The sequence below is a fragment of the Salmo salar genome, chromosome 18 (genome assembly GCF_965601325.2).
Source record: "Salmo salar chromosome 18, fSalSal1, whole genome shotgun sequence".
NCBI classification, from domain to species: Eukaryota; Metazoa; Chordata; class Actinopteri; order Salmoniformes; family Salmonidae; genus Salmo; species Salmo salar.
In genome coordinates this window covers 100,733,242-100,756,778 of record NC_138308.1, presented here as the reverse complement: position 1 = coordinate 100,756,778, position 23,537 = coordinate 100,733,242, and the positions used below count along the sequence as shown (strand labels likewise).

General features: G+C 42.6%; 2 protein-coding genes across 2 annotated transcripts in view; both read right to left on the bottom strand.

Moving 5' to 3' along the window:
• The window catches only part of LOC145861820 (butyrophilin subfamily 1 member A1), a 315,627-nt gene that overhangs the window by 10,048 nt on the left and 282,042 nt on the right, over positions 1-23,537 (bottom strand). The window lies entirely within an intron of this gene.
• Positions 1,505-20,163, bottom strand: LOC123732521 (Fc receptor-like protein 5). Its single transcript, XM_082965432.1, has 7 exons — positions 19,834-20,163; positions 12,687-12,731; positions 9,122-9,382; positions 7,988-8,230; positions 3,046-3,186; positions 2,556-2,588; positions 1,505-2,136 (listed from the first exon to the last, which is right to left on the bottom strand). Exons 1-7 carry the CDS (start codon positions 19,856-19,858, stop codon positions 2,114-2,116), a joined length of 771 nt encoding a protein of 256 aa, XP_082821558.1. The 5' UTR covers positions 19,859-20,163; the 3' UTR covers positions 1,505-2,113.

Genomic DNA, 23,537 nt, shown 5'->3' with positions numbered 1-23,537 from the left:
TCGATATGTCCGATTTTAAAATAGCTTTTTGGTGAAAGCACATTTTGCAATATTCTAAGTACATAGCCCAGGCATCACGGGCTCGCTATTTAGACACCCGGCAAGTTTAGCACTCACCATAATCATATTTACTATTATAAAAGTTTGATTACCTTTTGTTGTCTTCGTCAGAATGCACACCCAGGACTGCTACTTCAATAACAAATGTTGGTTTGGTCCAAAATAATCCATCGTTATATCCGAATAGCGGCGTTTTGTTCGTGCGTTCCAGACACTATCCGAAATGGTAAGGAAGTGTCGCGCGCATGGCGCAATTCGTGACAATAAAATTCTAAATATTCCATTACCGTACTTCGAAGCATGTCAACCGCTGTTTAAAATCAATTTTTACGCCATTTTTCTCGTAGAAAAGCGATAATATTCCGACAGGGAATCTCCTTTTCGGCAAACAGAGGAAAAAATCACAAAGGCGGGGGCGGTCGGGTCATGCGCATAAGCCCAGAGTCCCTTGATCGGCCACTTGAGAAAGGCGATAATGTGTTTCAGCCTGGGGCTGGAATGACGACATTCTGTTTTTTCCCGGGCTCTGAGCGCCTATGGAAGACGTGGGAAGTGTCACGTTAGAGCAGAGATCCTTAGTAAAAGATAGAGATGGAAAAGAAGTTCAAGAAATGGTCAGACAGGCCACTTCCTGTAAAGGAATCTCTCAGGTTTTGACCTGCCATTTGAGTTCTGTTATACTCACAGACACCATTCAAACAGTTTTAGAAACTTTAGGGTGTTTTCTATCCATATGTAATAAGTATATGCATATTCTAGTTACTGGGTAGGAGTGGTAACCAGATTAAATCGGGTATGTTTTTTATCCAGCCGTGTCAATACTGCCCCCTAGCCCTAACAGGTTCGCTACAACATACAATGACATTCTAGATGATTCTGTGCTTCCAACTTTGTGGCAACAGTTTGGGGAAGGTCCTTTCCTGTTTCAGCATGACAATGTCCCCGTGCACAAAGCCAGGTCCATACAGAAATGGTTTGTTGAGATCGGTGTGGAAGAACTTGACCAGCCTGCACAGAGCCCTGACCTCAACCCCATTGAACACCTTTGTGATGAATTGGAACACAGACTGTGAGCCAGGCCTAATCACCCAACATTAGTGCCCGACCTCACTAATGCTCTTGTGGCTAAATGAAATTAAGTCATTTAGAAAATACTCAAGGCCCTGGGGGCTGTAGGGGGAACCTGGAATGGAGCATTTAGAAGATACTCAAGGCCCTGGGGGCTGTAGGGGAAACCTGGAATGGAGTCATTTAGAAGATACTCAAGGCCCTGGGGGCTGTAGGGGAAACCTGGAATGGAGCATTTAGAAGATACTCAAGGCCCTGGGGGCTGTAGGGGAAACCTGGAATGGAGCATTTAGAAGATACAGAAAAGGAAGTGAATGAAATTAAAAACAGAGTGGTTGTGATGTCATTCAGAACAGATTAAAAACAGGCTACATGATTGAAGAAAATCATTTATTTCATTATATATGCTACAAAGACAAAAGCAATATCTTACCTGGATGATTCATTGACAAATAATGGTTTTGCACAAAACAACCACAATAAAACAAAAGGCCTACATTAGTTTCATGTTTAAATAAAATAATGATTAACTATTATAGAGAACAAAATGGGAAAATAAAGTAAATAATTATAATAATTGAATTCTCCTCTCCTGTATGTTTTCTATCTCTGTAACATGTAACATTATACTGAACCTGTAACAATAATGCCTGAACCACAACACCTATCAGTTTATCTGTATAGACATGAAAAGTGAAGGCATTTACAATATATCAACCATAATGCTATACAGTATATGACCAGTATATGACTGATGTTAAAGGACAGCTGCTGAATGAATAATACAACACACATTATATTAAAACACATTCCAATCAGAATAATACATGTATCAGTTAATAGATCACATTTGATCAAATGCCACTATTGTTCCAGCAGGTGGAGCTACAATGTAACAACATACAGCATTGTGACTCACAGTTCTATATTAGAATTCCATGAGTTCCATTCTGATGGTTGTTATGGTGATCAGGTGATCTCAGCCTCACTCTTCTTCAACATGATCACCTGTTCAACACAGAAGTAGTTCATCAGTGTGGCCATGTATTTACTTATCCAATACAGAACCACTTAGACATCTCCGACATCAATACCTGGCTATTTACTCATTATCAATACCAGGGCGATTTACTTCTTGTCAGTTTGTGGGCTATCTACTCCTTATCAATACCTGAGATATTTAATCCTTTTCAATTCCAGGGCTATTTACTTCTCATCAATACCTGGGATATGATATTTACTTCGCACCAATATGCAGGCTATTTACTCCTAAATGCATTAATTAATATCAGTGACATATTGTGGTAGTTGACTCTAATCCATCCTACTTTCTACTACTACTAAGAGGTACCATAATATAGTACACACTGTGTTCAGAATACCATATTGTGCCCTTGCAGCTGTTGTGTTGTGAGGTAGAAACTCACCTAATTGGTCTTGGTGGGTCTTCCTGGTTCCCCCTAAACAGACAGTTATCAACACTTTAAACATGGTTCAATCAGAGCTACAGTTATCAACACTTTACAACATGGTTCAATCAGAGATACAGTTATCAACACTTTACAACATGGTTCAATCAGAGATACAGTTATCAACACTTTACAACATGGTTCAATCAAAGATACAGTTATCAACACTTTAAACATGGTTCAATCAGAGATACAGTTATCAACACTTTAAACATGGTTCAATCAGAGCTAGTTATCAACACTTTACAACATGGTTCAATCAGAGATACAGTTATCAACACTTTACAACATGGTTCAATCAGAGATACAGTTATCAACACTTTACAACATGAATCAGTCAGAGCTACTGCAGTATTGTCAGTCCTTGTGATATATTTCAGATTTACAACAGGTATTCTGTTGGAATGAGGTTGGAATGAGGTGATCCTGTATAAACTCAGGTTCTCACCTTGAGCCCTGCTCCTGCAGTATTTCACCAGCAGTATGATGGTCACCAGCAGGTAGGGAGACCCCACCAGTAGACTACACAGCAGCCTGGGTAGAGACATGGACAACACTGGGACTGCTGGAGATGGAATGGGAGTTGGAACTGCAGTGGGAGAAAGAAAATATAAAACACTGGAGAGAAACATGGATGTATGTGGCAAGAAAATACACACTCATTTAGAATTCTGTTCATAATGTAAATATTCAGTATATTTTCATAGTTAGTTATTCTGTTCATAATGTAAATGTTCACGTATATTTTCATGTTATTCTGTTCATAATGTAAATGTTCAGTATATTTTCATGTTATTCTGTTCATAATGTAAATGTTCAGTATATTTTCATGTTATTCTGTTCATAATGTAAATGTTCAGTATATTTTCATGTTATTCTGTTCATAATGTAAATGTTCTGTACATTTTCATGGTATCAGCAAATACAGTGTAAGACATGTTACTACCACGTCAGTACATATTGAAGCATCAGGAGGTGTGTTATATGGCCAAAATACCAATAATACAAAACAAGAAACAATGACATCTGGGAAAGGAACCAAAGGGAGGGACATAAAGGGAAGATAATCAAGGAGGTGATGGAGTCCAGGTGAGTGTCATAATGCGCGTAACCATGGTGACAGGTGTGCGTCATAACGCCTGGTGACCTAGACACCAGAAAGGGCTGTTTAATTAAGCACGTCACAACGTGGAGTATACAACCTGAAACAGCCCTTAGCCGTTGTATATTGGTCATATACCACAACACCCCCGAGGTGCCTTATTGCTATTATAAACTGGTTACCAACGTAATTAGAGCAGAAAAAATACATGTTTTGTCACGTCCTGACCAGTATTTAGGTATTATATGTATTATATTTGGTCAGGACGTGGCAGAGGTATATTTGTTTTGGTTGGTTCGGGGTGGTGGTATGAGTAGAAGGGTGTTTGTTTTATTATTTCCGGGTTTTGGGTTATGTTCTATGTTTTTCTGTATTTCTATGTTATCTCTAGTTTAGTAGTTCTATGTTAGGTAATTGGGTGTTGGACTCTCAATTGGAGGCAGGTGTTTGTAGTTGCCTTTGATTGAGAGTCCTATATATAGTTATAGGTTTTGTTTGTATTTTGTGGGAAGTTGTATTTCGCACTGCTGTTATTTTTGTAGTCTGTGAAACTGTCGGTCTGTCGTTCTTTGTTTTCCGTGTTCACGTTTATTTAATAAATTATAATGATGAGCATGCAACCCACTGCGCCTTGGTCCTCTCTCTCCTACGACAGCCGTGACATGTTTTGTCATACCCGTGGAATATGGTTTGATATACCACAGCTGTCAGCCAATTAGCATTCAGGGCTGGAACCACCCAGTTTGTAATGCAGGTTTTAGCACCAATTAACAGAGTAAAGAAGGACCAAATAATCTGAATGTCAAGGTTTCTCATATCAAATCAAATCAAATTTTATTGGTCACATACTGAACACGTGGTTAGCAGATGTTATTGCGGGTGTAGTGAAATGTTTATGCTTCTAGACGAGACAGTGCAGCAGTATCTAACAGGTAATATCTCACAATCCCACAACAAAACCTAATACACACAATCTAGTAAAGGAATGGGATGAGAATATATAAATATGAAACAATATGGATGAGCTGTGACAGAGCGGCTAAGATGCAATAGATAGTAAAGAATAGATAGTGAAGGATACAGTAAGTACACATGAGATGAGTAATGTTGGATATGTAAACATTATTAAAGTGACAGGTGTTCCATTAATTAAAGTGGCCAATGATATCAAGTCTGTAGGTAGGCAGCCGTCTCTCTGGGCTAGTGATGGCTGTTAAACAATCTGATCGCCTTGAGATAGAAGCTGTTTTTTAATCTCTCTGTTCCAGCTTTGATGCACCTGTACTGACATTGCATTCTGGATGGACGCGGGGTGAACAGGCAGTGGCTCAGGTGGTCATTGTCCTTGATGATCTTTTTGCCTTCCTGTGACATCGGGTGTTGTAGGTGTCCTGGAGGGCAGGTAGTTTGCCCCTGGTGATGCGTTGTGCAGACCGCACCACCCTCTGGAGAGCCTTGCGGTTGTCTCCTGAGGTTGAAGAGGCGCTGTTGCGGAACTTAAATCTTTCCACCTTTTCCACTGCTGTCCCATCAATGTGGATAGGGGGGTGCTCCCTTTGCTGTTTCCTGAAGTCCACGATCATCTCCTTTGTTTTGTTGATGTTGAGTGTGAGGTTATTTTCCTGACACCACACTCCGAGGGCCCTCACCTCCTCCCTGTAGGCCGTCTCGTTGTTGTTGGTAATCAAGCCTACCACTGTTGTGTTGTCTGCAAACTTGATGATTGAGTTGGAGGCGTGCCACGCAGTCATGGGTGAACAGGGAGTACAGGAGGGGGCTGAGAATGCACCCTTGTGGGGCATCAGTGTTGAGGATCAGCATGAGTGGAGATTTCCTACCTTCACCAACTGTGGGCGCCCCGTCAGAAAGTCCAGGACCCAGTTGCACAGGGCAGGGTCAAGACCCAGGGTCTCAAGCTTAATGATGAGTTTGGAGGGTACTATGGTGTTGAATGCTGAGCTGTAGTCAATGAACAGCATTCTTACGAAGGTATTCCTCTTGTCCAGATGGGATAGGGAAGTGTGCAGTGTGATGGCGATTGCGTCGTCTGTTAAACTAAATTAAACTAAACTAAGTTAAACTATTGGGGCGGTAAGCAAATTGAAGGTCTCGGGTGACCAGTAAGGTGGAGGTGATATGATCCTTGACTAGTCTCTCAAAGCACTTCATAATCGATGATCCAAGATGGTGTAGCAACAAGACGTGTTTGTTTTTGTCCTGTTATTATCCCGTGTAAACACTTAGTATTTTCTGTATACATTTCAATCTCTTTTTCCATTTTCAAATGAAATATACCTCCCTGCAACCCGCCTCACCCAACGTGGCACGGTTCTGCAATTTTTTTTTAACCTTATAAACAGAACCTCCATCAGAAGCTAGCCAGCTATTTAGTCATTGTTAGCCACTGCTAGCGGTCTTTACCTTTAGCTCGGACACCAGCCGCTTTAGCTAGGCCCATTTCCCCGGCTAGCAAACGAAGTACACCAACTACAATACCTCTCTTGCCAATTGGCCTGAACCAACTGGTCTGCTGGTCTGCTGACGTATTTCGGCCGATGTGCTCTCAACCGGCCTCTGCGTCGTTGATGTCGGTGAGGACCCAGCTACTAGCCCCGGCCTGCTAGCTCTCTGAGCATTGTGTCTCCTGCTCGCCTAGCGTAGTGAGGACTGCCGAGCGGCTCCCTGTTTTGTCCATTGCTGCTTATTGGACCTTATGATCACTCGGCTACACAGCTGATGCCTACAGGACTGTTCATTAACACGGTACCTCATTTTGTTTATCTGTCGGCCCCAGCCTCGAACTCAGGCCCTGTGTGTAGCTAACTTACCCTCTCTGCACATTCATCTCCATTTACCCGTTGTTGTTGTTGTCTTAGCTGTTTACCCGTTGTTGTCTTATCCCTCCCAATCAACACCTGTGATTGCTATATGCCTACCTCTAATGTCAATATGCCTTGTATACTGTTGTTTAGGGTAGCTCTCATTGTTTTGTTTAACTGCGGAGCCCCTAGTCCCGCTCTACATGCCTCGGTAAGCTCCCTTGGCCCACCCCCCACATATGCGGAGACCACACCTAGCTTAACTGGCGCTTCCAGAGATGCAGCCTCTCTCATTGTCACTCTATGCCAAGGTTTACCTTCACTGTACTCAAATCCTACCATGCCCTTGTCTGTGCATTATGCTCTGAATCTTTCCTACCATGCTCAGAAGTCTGCTCCTTTTACTCTCTGCTCCGAACGCACTAGACGACCAGTTCTTATAGCCTTTAGCCCTACCCTTATCCTACTCCTCCTCTGTTCCTCTGGTGATGTAGAGGTTAACCCAGGCCCTGCATCTCTCCAGAAATAAGTCTCTCACTGTTGCCACCTGTTATCTTCTTTGTGATAGGGGGCAGTATTTTCACGTCTGGATGAAAAGTGTGCCCAGAGTAAACTGACTGCTACTCAGACCCAGAAGCTAGGATATGCATATTATTAGTAGATTTGGATAGAAAACAATGAAGTTTCTAAAACTGTTTGAATGATGTCTGAGTATAACAGAACTCATATGGCAGGTGAAAACCTGAGACAAATCCAACCAGGAAGTGGGAAATCTGAGGTTTGTAGTTTTTCAAGTGATTGCCTATCCAATATACAGTGTAAATGGGGTCAGATTGCACTTCCTAAGGCTTCCACTAGATGTCACCAGTCTTTAGAAAGTTGTTTCAGGCTTCTATATGAAAGGGGAGCGAATAAGACCAGTCACAGTAGATGGCTCACCTGTTCATTATGTAAATATTCAGTATATTTTCATGTTATTCTGTTCATAATGTAAATGTTCTGTATATTTTCATGGTTACAGCCAATACAGTGTTAGACATGTAACTACCACGTCAGTAGATATTGAAGCATTAAGGCCCCAGGAGGTGTGGTATAAGGGCCAATATCATATACCACGGGTATGACAAAAGTTTTATTTTTCTAATTACGTTGTAGTAGTACGCCCAGTAAGGAACCTCCGGGGGTTTATGGCTGTTTCTACGCACGACGCCTGGATAACTTTTCATGTTCAAAATTGTGATCTCTCCTCAAACAATAGCGTGGTATTATTGCACTGTAATAGCTAAATTGGACAATGCAGTTAGATTAACAAGAATTGATATGACACCTGGAGAGCCCTGCCCTTCCTGTGACTGAGGGCTTCCAGCCAATCAGCACTCAGGGCTGGAACCACCCTGTTTATAACGCACCACTTAACAGTGTAAAGAAGAACCAGATAATCTGAATGTCAAGGTTTCTCATATTCTCACCTGTCACTGTCATCCAGCTCTCTGGTGAATCTCCTTCAGAGTTGGTACACTTGTAGAGTCCTTCATCTGACTTGGATACTGCAGGGATGGTCATCTCTCCTGTAGTCTCAGCCCTGATGAGGGATCCATCTTTGTAGAAATCAGCTGTGAGGTTAGAGGGAGTTCCCTGATATCTGCAGCGCAGAGTCACAGAATCTCCCTCAGTCACAGGAAGGGCAGGGCTCTCCAGGATCACAGCTCCAGCTGTATATAATATATAAACATCATATATAAACAGGTCTCTCCAGGATCACAGCTCCAGCTGTATATAATATATAAACATCATATATAAACAGGTCTCTCCAGGATCACAGCTCCAGCTGTATATAATATATAAACATCATATATAAACAGGTCTCTCCAGGATCACAGCTCCAGCTGTATATAATATATAAACATCATATATAAACAGGTCTCTCCAGGATCACAGCTCCAGCTGTATATAATATATAAACATCATATATAAACAGGTCTCTCCAGGATCACAGCTCCAGCTGTATATAATATATAAACATCATATATAAACAGGTCTCTCCAGGATCACAGCACCAGCTGTATATAATATATAAACATCATATATAAACAGGTCTCTCCAGGATCACAGCTCCAGCTGTATATAATATATAAACAGGTCTCTCCAGGATCACAGCTCCAGCTGTATATAATATATAAACATCATATATAAACAGGTCTCTCCAGGATCACAGCTCCAGCTGTATATAATATATAAACATCATATATAAACAGGTCTCTCCAGGATCACAGCTCCAGCTGTATATAATATATAAACATCATATATAAACAGGTCTCTCCAGGATCACAGCTCCAGCTGTATATAATATATAAACATCATATATAAACAGGTCTCTCCAGGATCACAGCTCCAGCTGTATATAATATATAAACAGGTCTCTCCAGGATCACAGCTCCAGCTGTATATAATATATAAACATCATATATAAACAGGTCTCTCCAGGATCACAGCTCCAGCTGTATATAATATATAAACATCATATATAAACATAACATCAGCTCTCTGAAACCAGATGAACCACTAAACACTATAATGTTAGTAGATGGTGTTTGTGGACATACCAGGTACTGTGATGTTGACAGCATTGCTGTGTTCTCCAGACCCAGACTCACACCAGTACAATCCACTGTCTGATGGTATTAGTGGCACGATGCATGAAGACCCTTGTGGTGTTCCCCATTTTCTTCCACAATCTGAACGCTCCCCAGAGACTGTGGATCTCTTCAGTCTCCATCCAGCAGAGTTGCCCTGAACCTCACAGCTCAGAGAGACAGACTCATATTTAAAGAACTGAGATCTGTCAGGACTGACACTCAGAGAGGCTGGAGGAGAGAGATTTGACAGAGAAGAGAGAGAGAGAGAGACATAGAAACATTGAGAAATGGTTTGATGAAGAATACAAAAACCTAAGAAAGAAATTGAGAAACCTATCACACTAAAAACACAGAACACAGAACTAAGCCTTCACGTTCACCACAGTGAATCACTAAAACAATACAGAAATACACATCAGAAAAACAGCACATCAGAAATCAGCTCAATGTAATTTAAGAATCCATTGAATCTAACCACTTCTGGGAAAATTGGAAAACACTAAAACAAATAACACAGAGAGATGTTTGGATAAACCACTTCTCCAATGTTTTTGGCTCTATAATAAAGATCAAACCGCAAAAACATGTACATGATCAAATACAAATCTTTGAATCAGCTTTTAAAGACTTCCAGAACCTGGATTATCCCCCCCAAAAATGTATGTTTATACCTTTGCAGTACCTTTAGCAATAATAATAATAAACCTCTACTTTAGTAAAGAAAACAATTATGACAGGTGTGTATGTCACGGCTGTCGGAAGGATCGGACCAAAGTGCAGCGTGGTTGTAGTTCCACATTTTATTAAATCCGTGAAACTTTGCAATACATAAATAACTGAATTTACAAAACAACAAACCGTGACGTAGAGCGAAACAAACACTACTCAAAATATAATCACCCACAACAACAGGTGGGACAAACATCAGCTTAAATATGACCTCCAATTACAGACAAGGACGACCAGCTGCCTCTAATTGGAGATCATACCAAACAAAACCAACATAGAAATACAAAACTAGAGACTGAACATAGAAATACAAAACATAGACAAACACCCCCTGTCACACCCTGACCTACTCTACCACAGAAAATAACAACTTACTATGGTCAGGATGTGACATGTGTTGTAATTAAAACTAGTGTTGTCCACTGACAAAATCCAGTCTTTCTGAGGGAAAATCCAGATATTCACAAAGTTTGTGATGAATGACAGGTTGTTTCTTCATGCAAAATAGATTTGGGGTTTAAAATTCCATTAAGCTGTTTTCTTTTAGAGTTATTTTTTAGGGGTTTATTAAATGCGGGTCATTTTTTACCTTTAGGACAAGGGGAGTATACAGAATAGACTACACAAGGGTTAAACTCTTTAACATCCTTAGCTCTGGCATCTTCCCCAATATTTGGAATCAAGGACTAATCACCCCAATCCACAAAAGTGGAGACAAATTTGACCCCAATAACTACCGTGGGATATGCGTCAACAGCAACCTTGGGAAAATCGTCTGCATTATCATTAACAGCAGACTCATACATTTCCTCAGTGAAAACAATGTACTGAGCAAATGTCAAATTGGCTTTTTACCAAATTACTGTATGACAGACCACGTATTCACCCTGCACATCCTAACTGACAAACAAACAAACCAAAACAAAGGCAAAGTCTTCTCATGCTTTGTTGATTTCCAAAAAGATTTTTAGTAAATTTGGGGTCTGCTATTCAAATTGATGGAAAGCGGTGTTGGGGGAAAAACATACAACATTATCAAATCCATGTACACAAACAACAAATGTGTGGTTAAAATTGGCAAAAACACACACATTTCTTTCCACGAGGCTGTGGTTTGAAACAGGGATGCAGCTTGAGCCCCACCCTCTTCAACATATCAATGAATTGGCGAGGGCACTAGAACAGTCTGCAGCACCCGGCCTCACATTGCTAGAATCTAAAGTAAAATGCCTTCTGTTTGCTGATGATCTGGTGCTTCTGTCCCCAACCAAGGAGGGCCTAAGCAGCAGCACCGACATCTTCTGCACAGATTTTGTCCGGTCGGGGCCCTGACAGTAAAGCTCATTTAGACAAAAATAATGGTGTTCCATAAAAGGTCCACAAATTCAATCTAGACACCATTTTCTAAACCAAACATACCTCGGCCTAAAAAAAGCTGTGAATTATCTGAGAGACAAGGCTAGAAGGGTCCGCTCACCAACCAAGTATTCACAAAATGGGACAAACAACAACTCGTAATCTACCCTTTGTTCTACCTGTCTACACCAGATTCAATATGAAACACTTTCTACCCTTTGATTTGACCCTTGGACCACACTAGAGAGAGAAGGTGTCTAGAGAGAAACAACTAGCTTGTGTCTGCTACATGGTGTCTATAGAGAAAAAACTAGTGTCTGCAGGACAGGTCCAGTGGGGTGAAAATAGAGCAATAGTGATGAATACAGTAATATAACTGATGAATACAGTAATATCACTGATGAATACAGTAATATAACTGATGAATACAGTAATATAACTGATGAATACAGTAATATAACTGAAGATGCCACTGGGTGAAAATAGAACAGTAGTGATGAATACAGTAAAATAACTGATGAATACAGTAATTTAACTGATGAATACAGTAATATAACTGATGAATACAGTAATATAACTGATGAATACAGTAATATAACTGTCACGTCGTGACCAGCGGAGGGAGTAGTTGTTTAGTATTTGGTCAGGACGTGGCAGGAGATTTTTCTCTCCCCTGTAACTATTCCCCAGGTCGTTGCTGTAAATGAGAATGTGTTCTCAGTCAACTTACCTGGTAAAATAACGGTAAAATAAATAAAATAATAATAATTTTAAAAAAAGAGAAAAAAAAAAGAGGGTGATGAGAAATGTTACTATTATAGAACAGGTGATGAATATAGATAAATGTTACTATTATTGAACAGGTGATGAATATAGATAAATGATACTATTATAGAACAGGTGATGAATATAGAGAAATGTTACTATTATAGAACAGGTGATGAATAAAGATAAATGTTACTATTATAGAACAGGTGATGAATATAGATAAATGTTACTATTATAGAACAGGTGATGAATATAGATAAATGTTACTATTATAGAACAGGTGATGAATATAGATAAATGTTACTATTATAGAACAGGTGATGAATATAGATAAATGTTACTATTATAGAACAGGTGATGAATATAGAGAAATGTTACTATTATAGAACAGGTGATGAATATAGATAAATGTTACTCATTATAGAACAGGTGCATGAATATAGATAAATGTTACTATTATAGAACAGGTGATGAATATAGATAAATGTTACTATTATAGAACAGGTGATGAATATAGAGAAATGTTACTATTATAGAGCAGGTGATGAATATAGATAAATGTTACTATTATAGAACAGGTGATGAATATAGAGAAATGTTACTATTATAGAACAGGTGATGAATATAGATAAATGTTACTATTATAGAACAGGTGATGAATATAGATAAATGTACTCACCTCCACCTTGTCCGAGGCTACAGTATACCAGTGTACTCAACAGCACTGAAACACAGAGAGATAACTATCACTATGGTACATGATGTAAACACTGAAACACAGAGAGAACTATCACTATGTACCACGTTCATTCAAAGGTTTTTCTTTATTTTTATTATTTTCTACATTGTGGAATAATTGTGAAGACATCAAAACTATGAAATAACACATGGAATCATGTAGTAGCCAAAGAAGTGTTAAACAAATCAAAATGTATTTAATATTTTAGATTCTTCAAAGTAGTGTAACGCCCTGACCATAGAGAGGGGTTTTTGTTCTTTATTTTGGTTAGGCCAGGGTGTTACATTGGGTGGGCGTTCTATGTTCATTTTTCTATGTTGGCTGTTTTCGTTGGTTTGGCCGTGTGGCTTCCAATCAGGCACAGCTGTAGTTCGTTGTTGCTGATTGGGAGTCACACATAAGTAGCCTGTTTTTCCTTTGGGTTTTTGTGGGTGATTGTTTTCTGTTGTGTTCATTTTGGGACCAGACAGGACTGTTTTGCTGTCGCTTCTTTTCGTGTTTTGTATAGAGTGTTTATGTTCATTAAAATCTTTAATAATGAATACACATCCTCCGCTGCACCTTGGTCTACTTCTAACGACAGGCGTTACAAGTAGCCACCATTTGCCTTGGCATTTTAGTTTTTTGAAACCAGGTTTGCTGTTCACTTACGCTTTATAAGATGGGAGTTCATGTCTCTGTATAATACTGTATATTAGATGGAAGGGAGTTCATGGCTCTGTATAATACTGTATATTAGATGGAAGGGAGTCCATGGCTCTGTATAATACTGTATATTAGATGGAAGGGAGTCCATGTCTCTGTATATTAGATGGAAGGGAGTTCATGGCTCTGTATAATACTGTATATTAGATGGAAGGGAGTCCATGTCTCTGTATAATACTGTATATTAGATGGAAGGGAGTTCATGGCTCTGTATAATACTGTATATTAGATGGAAGGGAGTTCATGGCTCTGTATAATACTGTATATTAGATGGAAGGGAGTTCCATGCACTCATGGCTCTCTAGAATAACGTACGATTTGCTTGAATTTGTTCTGGACCTGGGGACTGTGAAAAGACACCTGGTGGCATGTCTGGTGTGGTAAGTGTGTTTGTCAGAGCTGTGTGTAAGTTGACAAAGCAAGCAATTTGGGATTTTCATCACAGGAATGTTTCTTATAAAAACAAGAATTGATGCAATCAGTCTCTCCACAACTCTTAGCAAAGAGGGACTGGTATGCATAGTATTAATATTAGCCCTCTGATTACAATGAAGAGCAAAATATGCTGCTCTGATCTGGGCCAGCTGCAGTTTAACTAGTTATTTCATTGCAGCACTTTACCATTTGACTGGACAATAATCAAGATAAAATAAAACTAGAGTCTGCAGGACTTGATTTGTGGAGTGTTGCAACCGAGGACGATTTTTACGCGCTACAGCACTCACCGGTGCGGTTCTGTGAGCTTGTGTGGCCTACCACTTTGCGGCTGAGCCGTTGTTGCTCCAAAGACGGTACCACTTCAAAATAACAGCACTTACAGATGACCAGGGCAGCTCTAGCAGGGCAGAAATTTGATGAACTGACTTGTTGGAAAGGTGGCATCCTGTGATGGTGCCAAGTTGAAAGTCACTGAGCTCTTCAGTATTGGCCATTCTACTGCCAATGTTTGTCTATGGAGATTGCATGGCCATGTGCTCGATTTTACACACCTGTCAGCAACGGATGTGGCTGAAATAGCTAAATCCACTAATTTGAAGGGGTGTCCACATACTTTTGACCATGTGGTGTACACGAGGACTATACTATCATGTACGCCATTACCCCCCCTGCTGACCTGGCTGAGACAAGACTACAGTCCCATTACCCCCCCTGCTGACCTGGCTGAGACAAGACTACAGTCCCATTACCCCCCCTGCTGACCTGGCTGAGACAAGACTACAGTCCCATTACCCCCCCTGTTGACCTGGCTGAGACAAGACTACAGTCCCATTACCCCCCCCCCCCCTGCTGACCTGGCTGAGACAAGGCTACAGTCCCATTACCCCCCCTGCTGACCTGGCTGAGAGAAGGCTACAGTCCCATTACGCCCCCTGCTGACCTGGCTGAGACAAGGCTACAGTCCCATTACCCCCCCTGCTGACCTGGCTGAGACAAGACTACAGTCCCATTACCCCCCCTGCTGACCTGGCTGAGACAAGACTACAGTCCCATTACCCCCCCTGCTGACCTGGCTGAGAGAAGGCTACAGTCCCATTACCCCCCCTGCTGACCTGGCTGAGACAAGGCTACAGTCCCATTACCCCCCCTGCTGACCTGGCTGAGACAAGGCTACAGTCCCATTACCCCCCCTGCTGACCTGGCTGAGAGAAGGCTACAGTCCCATTACCCCCCCTGCTGACCTGGCTGAGACAAGGCTACAGTCCCATTACCCCCCCTGCTGACCTGGCTGAGACAAGGCTACAGTCCCATTACCCCCCCTGCTGACCTGGCTGAGACAAGGCTACAGTCCCATTACCCCCCCTGCTGACCTGGCTGAGAGAAGGCTACAGTCCCATTACCCCCCCTGCTGACCTGGCTGAGACAAGGCTACAGTCCCATTACCCCCCCTGCTGACCTGGCTGAGACAAGGCTACAGTCCCATTACCCCCCCTGCTGACCTGGCTGAGACAAGGCTACAGTCCCATTACCCCCCCTGCTGACCTGGCTGAGACAAGACTACAGTCCCATTACCCCCCCTGCTGACCTGGCTGAGACAAGACTACAGTCCCATTACCCCCCCTGCTGACCTGGCTGAGACAAGGCTACAGTCCCATTACCCCCCCTGCTGACCTGGCTGAGACAAGACTACAGTCCCATTACCCCCCCTGCTGACCTGGCTGAGACAAGACTACAGTCCCATTACCCCCCCTGCTGACCTGGCTGAGACAAGGCTACAGTCCCATTACCCCCCCTGCTGACCTGGCTGAGACAAGGCTACAGTCCCATTACCCCCCCTGCTGACCTGGCTGAGACAAGGCTACAGTCCCATTACCCCCCCTGCTGACCCCCCCCCCCCCCTGCTGACCTGGCTGAGAGAAGGCTACAGTCCCATTACCCCCCCTGCTGACCTGGCTGAGACAAGACTACAGTCCCATTACCCCCCCTGTGACCTGGCTGAGAGAAGGCTACAGTCCCATTACCCCCCCTGCTGACCTGGCTGAGAGAAGGCTACAGTCCCATTACCCCCCCTGCTGACCTGGCTGAGACAAGACTACAGTCCCATTACCCCCCCTGCTGACCTGGCTGAGACAAGGCTACAGTCCCATTACCCCCCCTGCTGACCTGGCTGAGACAAGGCTACAGTCCCATTACCCCCCCTGCTGACCTGGCTGAGACAAGGCTACAGTCCCATTACCCCCCCTGCTGACCTGGCTGAGACAAGGCTACAGTCCCATTACCCCCCCTGCTGACCTGGCTGAGACAAGGCTACAGTCCCATTACCCCCCCTGCTGACCTGGCTGAGACAAGGCTACAGTCCCATTACCCCCCCTGCTGACCTGGCTGAGACAAGGCTACAGTCCCATTACCCCCCCTGCTGACCTGGCTGAGACAAGACTACAGTCCCATTACCCCCCCTGCTGACCTGGCTGAGAGAAGGCTACAGTCCCATTACCCCCCCTGCTGACCTGGCTGAGACAAGACTACAGTCCCATTACCCCCCCTGCTGACCTGGCTGAGACAAGACTACAGTCCCATTACCCCCCCTGCTGACCTGGCTGAGACAAGGCTACAGTCCCATTACCCCCCCTGCTGACCTGGCTGAGACAAGGCTACAGTCCCATTACCCCCCCTGCTGACCTGGCTGAGAGAAGGCTACAGTCCCATTACCCCCCCTGCTGACCTGGCTGAGACAAGGCTACAGTCCCATTACCCCCCCTGCTGACCTGGCTGAGACAAGACTACAGTCCCATTACCCCCCCTGCTGACCTGGCTGAGAGAAGGCTACAGTCCCATTACCCCCCCTGCTGACCTGGCTGAGACAAGACTACAGTCCCATTACCCCCCCCTGCTGACCTGGCTGAGACAAGACTACAGTCCCATTACCCCCCCTGCTGACCTGGCTGAGAGAAGGCTACAGTCCCATTACCCCCCCTGCTGACCTGGCTGAGACAAGACTACAGTCCCATTACCCCCCCTGCTGACCTGGCTGAGACAAGACTACAGTCCCATTACCCCCCCTGCTGACCTGGCTGAGAGAAGGCTACAGTCCCATTACCCCCCCTGCTGACCTGGCTGAGACAAGGCTACAGTCCCATTACCCCCCCTGCTGACCTGGCTGAGAGAAGGCTACAGTCCATTACCCCCCCTGCTGACCTGGCTGAGACAAGACTACAGTCCCATTACCCCCCCTGCTGACCTGGCTGAGAGAAGGCTACAGTCCCATTACCCCCCCTGCTGACCTGGCTGAGACAAGACTACAGTCCCATTACCTCCCCTGCTTTAGAACTCATTAATTACTGTAATTACACATCTCTGCATACCAATACCTTGGTGTTTGAATTGACAATGATTTATCGTTTAAAAAACATACTCCTGAGCTTGTTGAGAATCTACTCCTGAGCTTGTTGAGAATCTACTCCTGAGCTTGTTGAGAATCTACTCCTGAGCTTGTTGAGAATCTACTCCTGAGCTTGTTGAGAATCTACTCCTGAGCTTGCACTCACTGTATATAGACTTTTTGTTTTATTTTCTTCTACTGCATTATTGACTGTATGTTTTGCTTATTCCATGTGTAACTCGGTGTTGTTGTATGTGTCGAATTGCTTAATCTTGGCCAGGTTGGAGTTGCAAATGAGAACTTGTTCTCAACTAGCCTACCTGGTTAAATAAAGGTGAAATAAAAATAAATAAATAAATAATCTACTCCTGAACTTGTTGAGAATCTACTCCTGAGCTTGTTAAGAATCTACTCCTGAGCTTGTTGAGAATCTACTCCTGAGCTTGTTGAGAATCTACTCCTGAGCTTGTTGAGAATCTACTCCTGAGCTTGTTGAGAATCTACTCCTGAGCTTGTTGAGAAAGGATTTAAAGTGGGATTGTTTCACAGAAACAGATCTTCTCTCTCCAGTCAGCAGGAAGCAGATTGTGATTATTGTGATACTATTTATCAACCTGTCTACCTGTTGTTGATTATGGTGATGCTATTTATCAAAGTTTATCTAACCTTAAACCCCTAGAAGCTGTTTTCATTTAATCACAGCAGACAGTTTGATTATTCATCACTGGTGGGCTGGACCTCTGAAGTCACGTAGATCACATCATCACACAGTTCACAGGGTTGGTTAACTCTGGAGACTCCTTGAGTGTCTAGAGAGTTAAGTAGATCAGCCTTTAGTGTCTAGAGAGTTAGGTAGATCAGCCTTTAGTTTCTGGTGTCCAGAGAGTTATGTTGATCAGCCTTTAGTTTCCAGACAGGTAGATCAGCCTTTAGTTTCTGGTGTCTAGAGAGTTAGGTTGATCAGCCTTTAGTTTCTGGTGTCTAGAGAGTTAGGTAGATCAGCCTTTAGTTTCTGGTGTCTAGAGAGTTAGGTAGATCAGCCTTTAGTTTCTGGTGACCAGAGAGTTAGGTAGATCAGCGTTTAGTTTCTGGTGTCTAGAGAGTTAGGTAGATCATCCGTTAGTGTCTAGAGAGTTAGGTAGATCATCCTTTAGTTTCTGGTGTCCAGAGAGTTAGGTAGATCAGCCTTTAGTTTCTGGTGTCTAGAGAGTTAGATAGATCAGCCTTTAGTTTCTGGTGTCTATAGAGTTAGGTAGATCAGCCTTTAGTGTCTAGAGAGTTAGGAAGATCAGCCTTTAGTGTCTAGAGAGTTAGGTAGATCAGCCTTTAGTTTCTGGTGTCTAGAGAGTTAGGTAGATCAGCCTTTAGTTTCTAGAGAGTTAGGTAGATCAGCCTTTAGTGTCTAGAGAGTTAGGTAGATCAGCCTTTAGTTTCTGGTGTCCAGAGAGTTAGGTAGATCAGCCTTTAGTTTCTGGTGTCTAGAGAGTTAGGTAGATCAGCCTTTAGTTTTTGGTGTCCAGAGAGTTAGGTAGATCAGCATTTAGTTTCTGGTGTCTAAAGAGTTAGGTAGATCAGCCTTTAGTTTCTAGAGAGTTAGGTAGATCAGCCTTTAGAGTCTAGAGAGTTAGGTAGATCAGCCTTTAGTTTCTGGTGTCCAGAGAGTTAGGTAGATCAGCCTTTAGTTTCTGGTGTCTAGAGAGTTAGATAGATCAGCCTTTAGTTTCTGGTGTCCAGAGAGTTAGGTAGATCAGCGTTCAGTTTCCAGACAGGCAGATCAGCTTGTCAGCTCGGGGATTTGAACTTGCTAGTCCAACGCTCTAACCATTAGCCTACCCTGCCACCCCATATATATTAAACTATGTAGGTATTAAACCATATAGATATTAAACTATATTGATATTAAACCATACAGATATTAAACTATGTAGATATTAAACAATATAGATATTAAACTATATAGATATTAAACACTATATATATATATATATATATATATATATATTGAACCATATCGATAATGAACTATATAGATATTAAACTATATAGATATTAAACATATAGATAATAAACCATATAGATATTAAACTATATAGATATTAAACACATAGATAATAAATCATATACTTAATAAACCATATAGATATCAAAACATACAGATATTAAACCATATAGATAGTAAACCATACAGATATTGAACTATATAGATATTAAACCATATAGATATTAAAACATACAGTTATTAAACTATATAGATGTTAAACCATATAGATATTAAAATATATAGATATTAAACTATATAGATATTAAACTATATAGATATTAAACTATATAGATATTAAACTATACAGATATTAAACTATATAGATATTAAACCATATAGATATTAAACCATATATATATTAAAATTATATCTAGACATTGAACCATGTATATATATATAACCATATAGATATTAAACCATACAGATATTAAACCATACAGATATTAAAATAAGTATTTACATATATCTAGACAATGAACCATATATATATATATATTTAACCATTTAGATAATATTCAACTCACAGAGTAGAAGACAGGTGCGTTCCATCTCAACGTGTCGATCACTAACTGTATCTAAACTCTAGTGACTTGTAGCCTGTCCATCCCCCCACCCACCTCTCCTCTCTACCCATCTATACTTCCTCTTGAGAAGGACTGAGAGGTGTGAAAGATGTGTGTGACAGAATGAGGGGCCCTAGAGAGAAGAGAAGAGAAACACAGAAAGAGAGAGAGAGATAGAGAGAGCGAGAGAAGAGAGAGACAAAGAGAGAGAGGGAGAGAAGAGAGACAGAGATAGAGAGAAGAGAGACACAGAGAGAGAGATAGAGAGAGAGAGAAATATATAGAAGAGAGGGACGGAGAGAAGAGAGACAGAGAGCGATAGAGATAGAGAGATAGAGAGCGTGCCAGCCAGCCAGCCAGCCAGCCAGCCAGCCAGCCAGCCAGCCAGCCAGCCAGCCAGACAGACAGACAGACAGACAGACAGACAGACAGACAGACAGACAGACAGACAGACAGACAGACAGACAGACAGACAGACAGACAGACAGACAGACAGACAGACAGACAGACAGACAGACAGATAGAGAGATAGAGAGATAGGTAGAGGGAGAGAGAGATAGGTAGAGGGAGAGAGAGTGAGAGACATAGATACAGAGAGGGGAGACATAGAGAGAGAGAGAGAGAGAGAGACAGAGACAGAGAGAACGAGTGTGCGAGAGAGAGAGAGAGAGAGAGAGAGAGAGAGAGAGAGAGAGATAGAAACAGACACAGCTGCATGTGAGCTCACACATTTTTCAATGTTTTTACAAAAAGATAATTTTAGAGATAGATGAACTTGGATTTTTCCACAAGGAGATATACAGGATACTACCCTCTACAACATAACCTTCACTCCAAATCAAAACTCCAAACCTACCACCTGATTTTGGACAAAACTACCCAGAAGGATTCCTACTACCAAAGATTCTTATTTCCAAGATTTACAGCAAATGGTCTGGCAAACAAACAACAGAAACCTGAAGCACCATCCAACCATGGAACTGAATGAGTCATGTTTAATCTGAAGTCCATCCTGGAACTGAGTGAGTAATGTTTAGTCTGAAGCTACTATTATTCAGCGAGTCCAACCTGGACTGAGTGAGTAGTAGTCTGGCTCTGCAAGAAGAAAATACATTACAATAATATATTTTACTTTATAAGGACTGAATGCTAAGTTAAGGCTACCAAGCTTGCCACAGTGGTTCTTCCTGTAAAAGTTGTGTCGAACTGCAGCCAAAATAGTCATATGTTTGAGAAATTGAAGTTATAGCATTTTTGAGGTATTTGTATTTCGCGCCACACGATTCCACTGGCTGTTGACTAGGGTGGGACGTCTAGCCCATAGAAGTTAATAATGAGTTCAGTATTACCCTGTTCTGTGGGCAACAAGGTAGTATAAATCCCCAGTGGTGATCAGAAAAAAGCAACATCAACAGTAGAGTATATGTCAATAGAAAGCCCTTGTTAGTAACCAGGTCTATAGTGTGGCTGTGGTTATAGGTGGGCCTAGCAACATGTTGGATAATGTCCATAGATCTAAAATGATTCAGAATTTCAATGGCCTTAGAGTCAGTCTCTTTGTCAACATGAATATTAAAATCACCCAACACAATGATTTTATCATAGTTCTCAAGGACAACAGACAATAGTTCAGATAAATCAGTAAAGAAAGTGGGGCAGTGGTTTGGTGGCCTATACAGGTTATGGCCAGCACTGGTGGCTGACATTTAAACAGTATAACATGATGCTCTGGTCTGGTGGCTGACATTTAAACAGTATAACATGATGCTCTGGTCTGGTGGCTGACATTTAAACAGTATAACATGATGCTCTGGTCTGGTGGCTGACATTTAAACAGTATAACATGATGCTCTGGTCTGGTGGCTGACATTTAAACAGTATAACATGATGCTCTGGTCTGGTGGCTGACATGTAAACAGTATAACATGATGCTTACAGCTGAGAGCATTAGTAGTAGCTTTATGTGAACAACATCACCCATAGTTAAACACCAATGTCCCTTTGTCACACACAGATGTGACCCGTTTCAAGATACTAGGCGAACAACTGAAAGCATTAGTAAAAATAGAGGCTGTCTCCACCCCACCACATATAGATACTTATCAGAGCAGGAGATCTGTGTCTGTTTGAGGTTATAGCTGTATGTGAACAACATCACCCATTGTTAAACACCTCTGTCCCTCTGTCACACATTTTACATGTATGTTTAGATCATTTAGCTCTTGTCCAGAGAGACTTACAGTAGTGAGTTGAAACATTATTGTACTTTTCCTGTACTGGTCCTCCGTGGGAATCAAACCCACATCCCTGGCGTTGCAAGGGCCATGCTCTACCAACTGAGCCACACGGGAAACAGACACACACACTGAGCCATATACACAGACACACACATACAGACAGATAAACAAACACGCACACGCACACACAGACACACAAACACACACAGACACACACAGACAGACACTGTACCATGACAGGTTGGGCCTTCCAGGTCAGGTCAGGTCACACAGGGGTCCTGAAATGAAGGCATATTCCTGGATGAAATGTCTGTAATAACCGGTTATTCCCAGAAAAGCAAATACCTTTTTCTTATTCCCTGGTTGCTGTTAATCTGTCACGACTTCCACCGAAGTTGGTTCCTCTCCTTGTTCGGGCGGTGTTTGGCGTTCGGCGGTCGGCGTCACTGGTCTTCTAGCCATCATCGATCCACTTTTCATTTTCCATGTGTTTTGTCTTGTCTTCCCACACACCTGGTTTCAATTCCATCAATACATGTTGTGTATTTAACCCTCTGTTCCCCCCATGTCCTTGTCCGGAATTGTTTATTGTAAGTGCATGTGCACGTCTATCTGGTCTGCGACGGGTTTTGTACTATTGTTTGTTCTGTTTCCGGTGGTTTTTATTATTAAACTGCTCCACCATCTCGGCACCGCCATGGACCGCGTTGACCAGACAACTCCGCTGGGAGAAACAGGGAGGTCCATCAGCACAACCGGGGTCTCTACAACTCACTCCCCCTTCTTCTGGTCCCAGTGGGGTTCGTCTCCAGGAATACGATGGGACGGCTGCAAACTGCCGGGGGTTCCTGTTGCAGCTAGACCTATACCTGGCTCCTTCGGGCCGTGAGAGGGTGTCCTGCGGTTCCAGCTCATGCACCCTCTGTGGCCGCAGAGGTCACACTGCCGTGCAGTTTTCCCCGCATTCCCAGCATAAGGCGCTTGTCGATTCAGGTGCGGCTGGGAATTTAAAAGATAGATCGTTCGCCCATAGTTTAGATCCCCATTGTTCCCGTGGATGTGCCCTTCCCCGTTCACGCCTTAGATAGTCAACCATTAGGGTCAGGGTTGATCAGGGAGGTCACCGCTCCTCTGGGTATGGTGACGCAGGGGGGTCACAAGGAGAAAATCAGTCTCTTCCTCATTTACTCTCCTGTGTTTCCCGTGGTGCTAGGCCTAACCTGGTTAGCTTGTCATGACCCCACTGTTTCTTGGCAATGCTCTCACGGGGTGGTCACAACAGGGAGGTGTTTAGGGGTTTCTGTTGGTGCTACCATGGTGGAAAGTCCAGACCAGGTCTCCATCGTGCGCATTCCCCCTGAATATCCCGATTTGGCTCTCACCTTCTCTAAGAAGAGGTCGACCCAATTACCACCCCATCGACAGTGG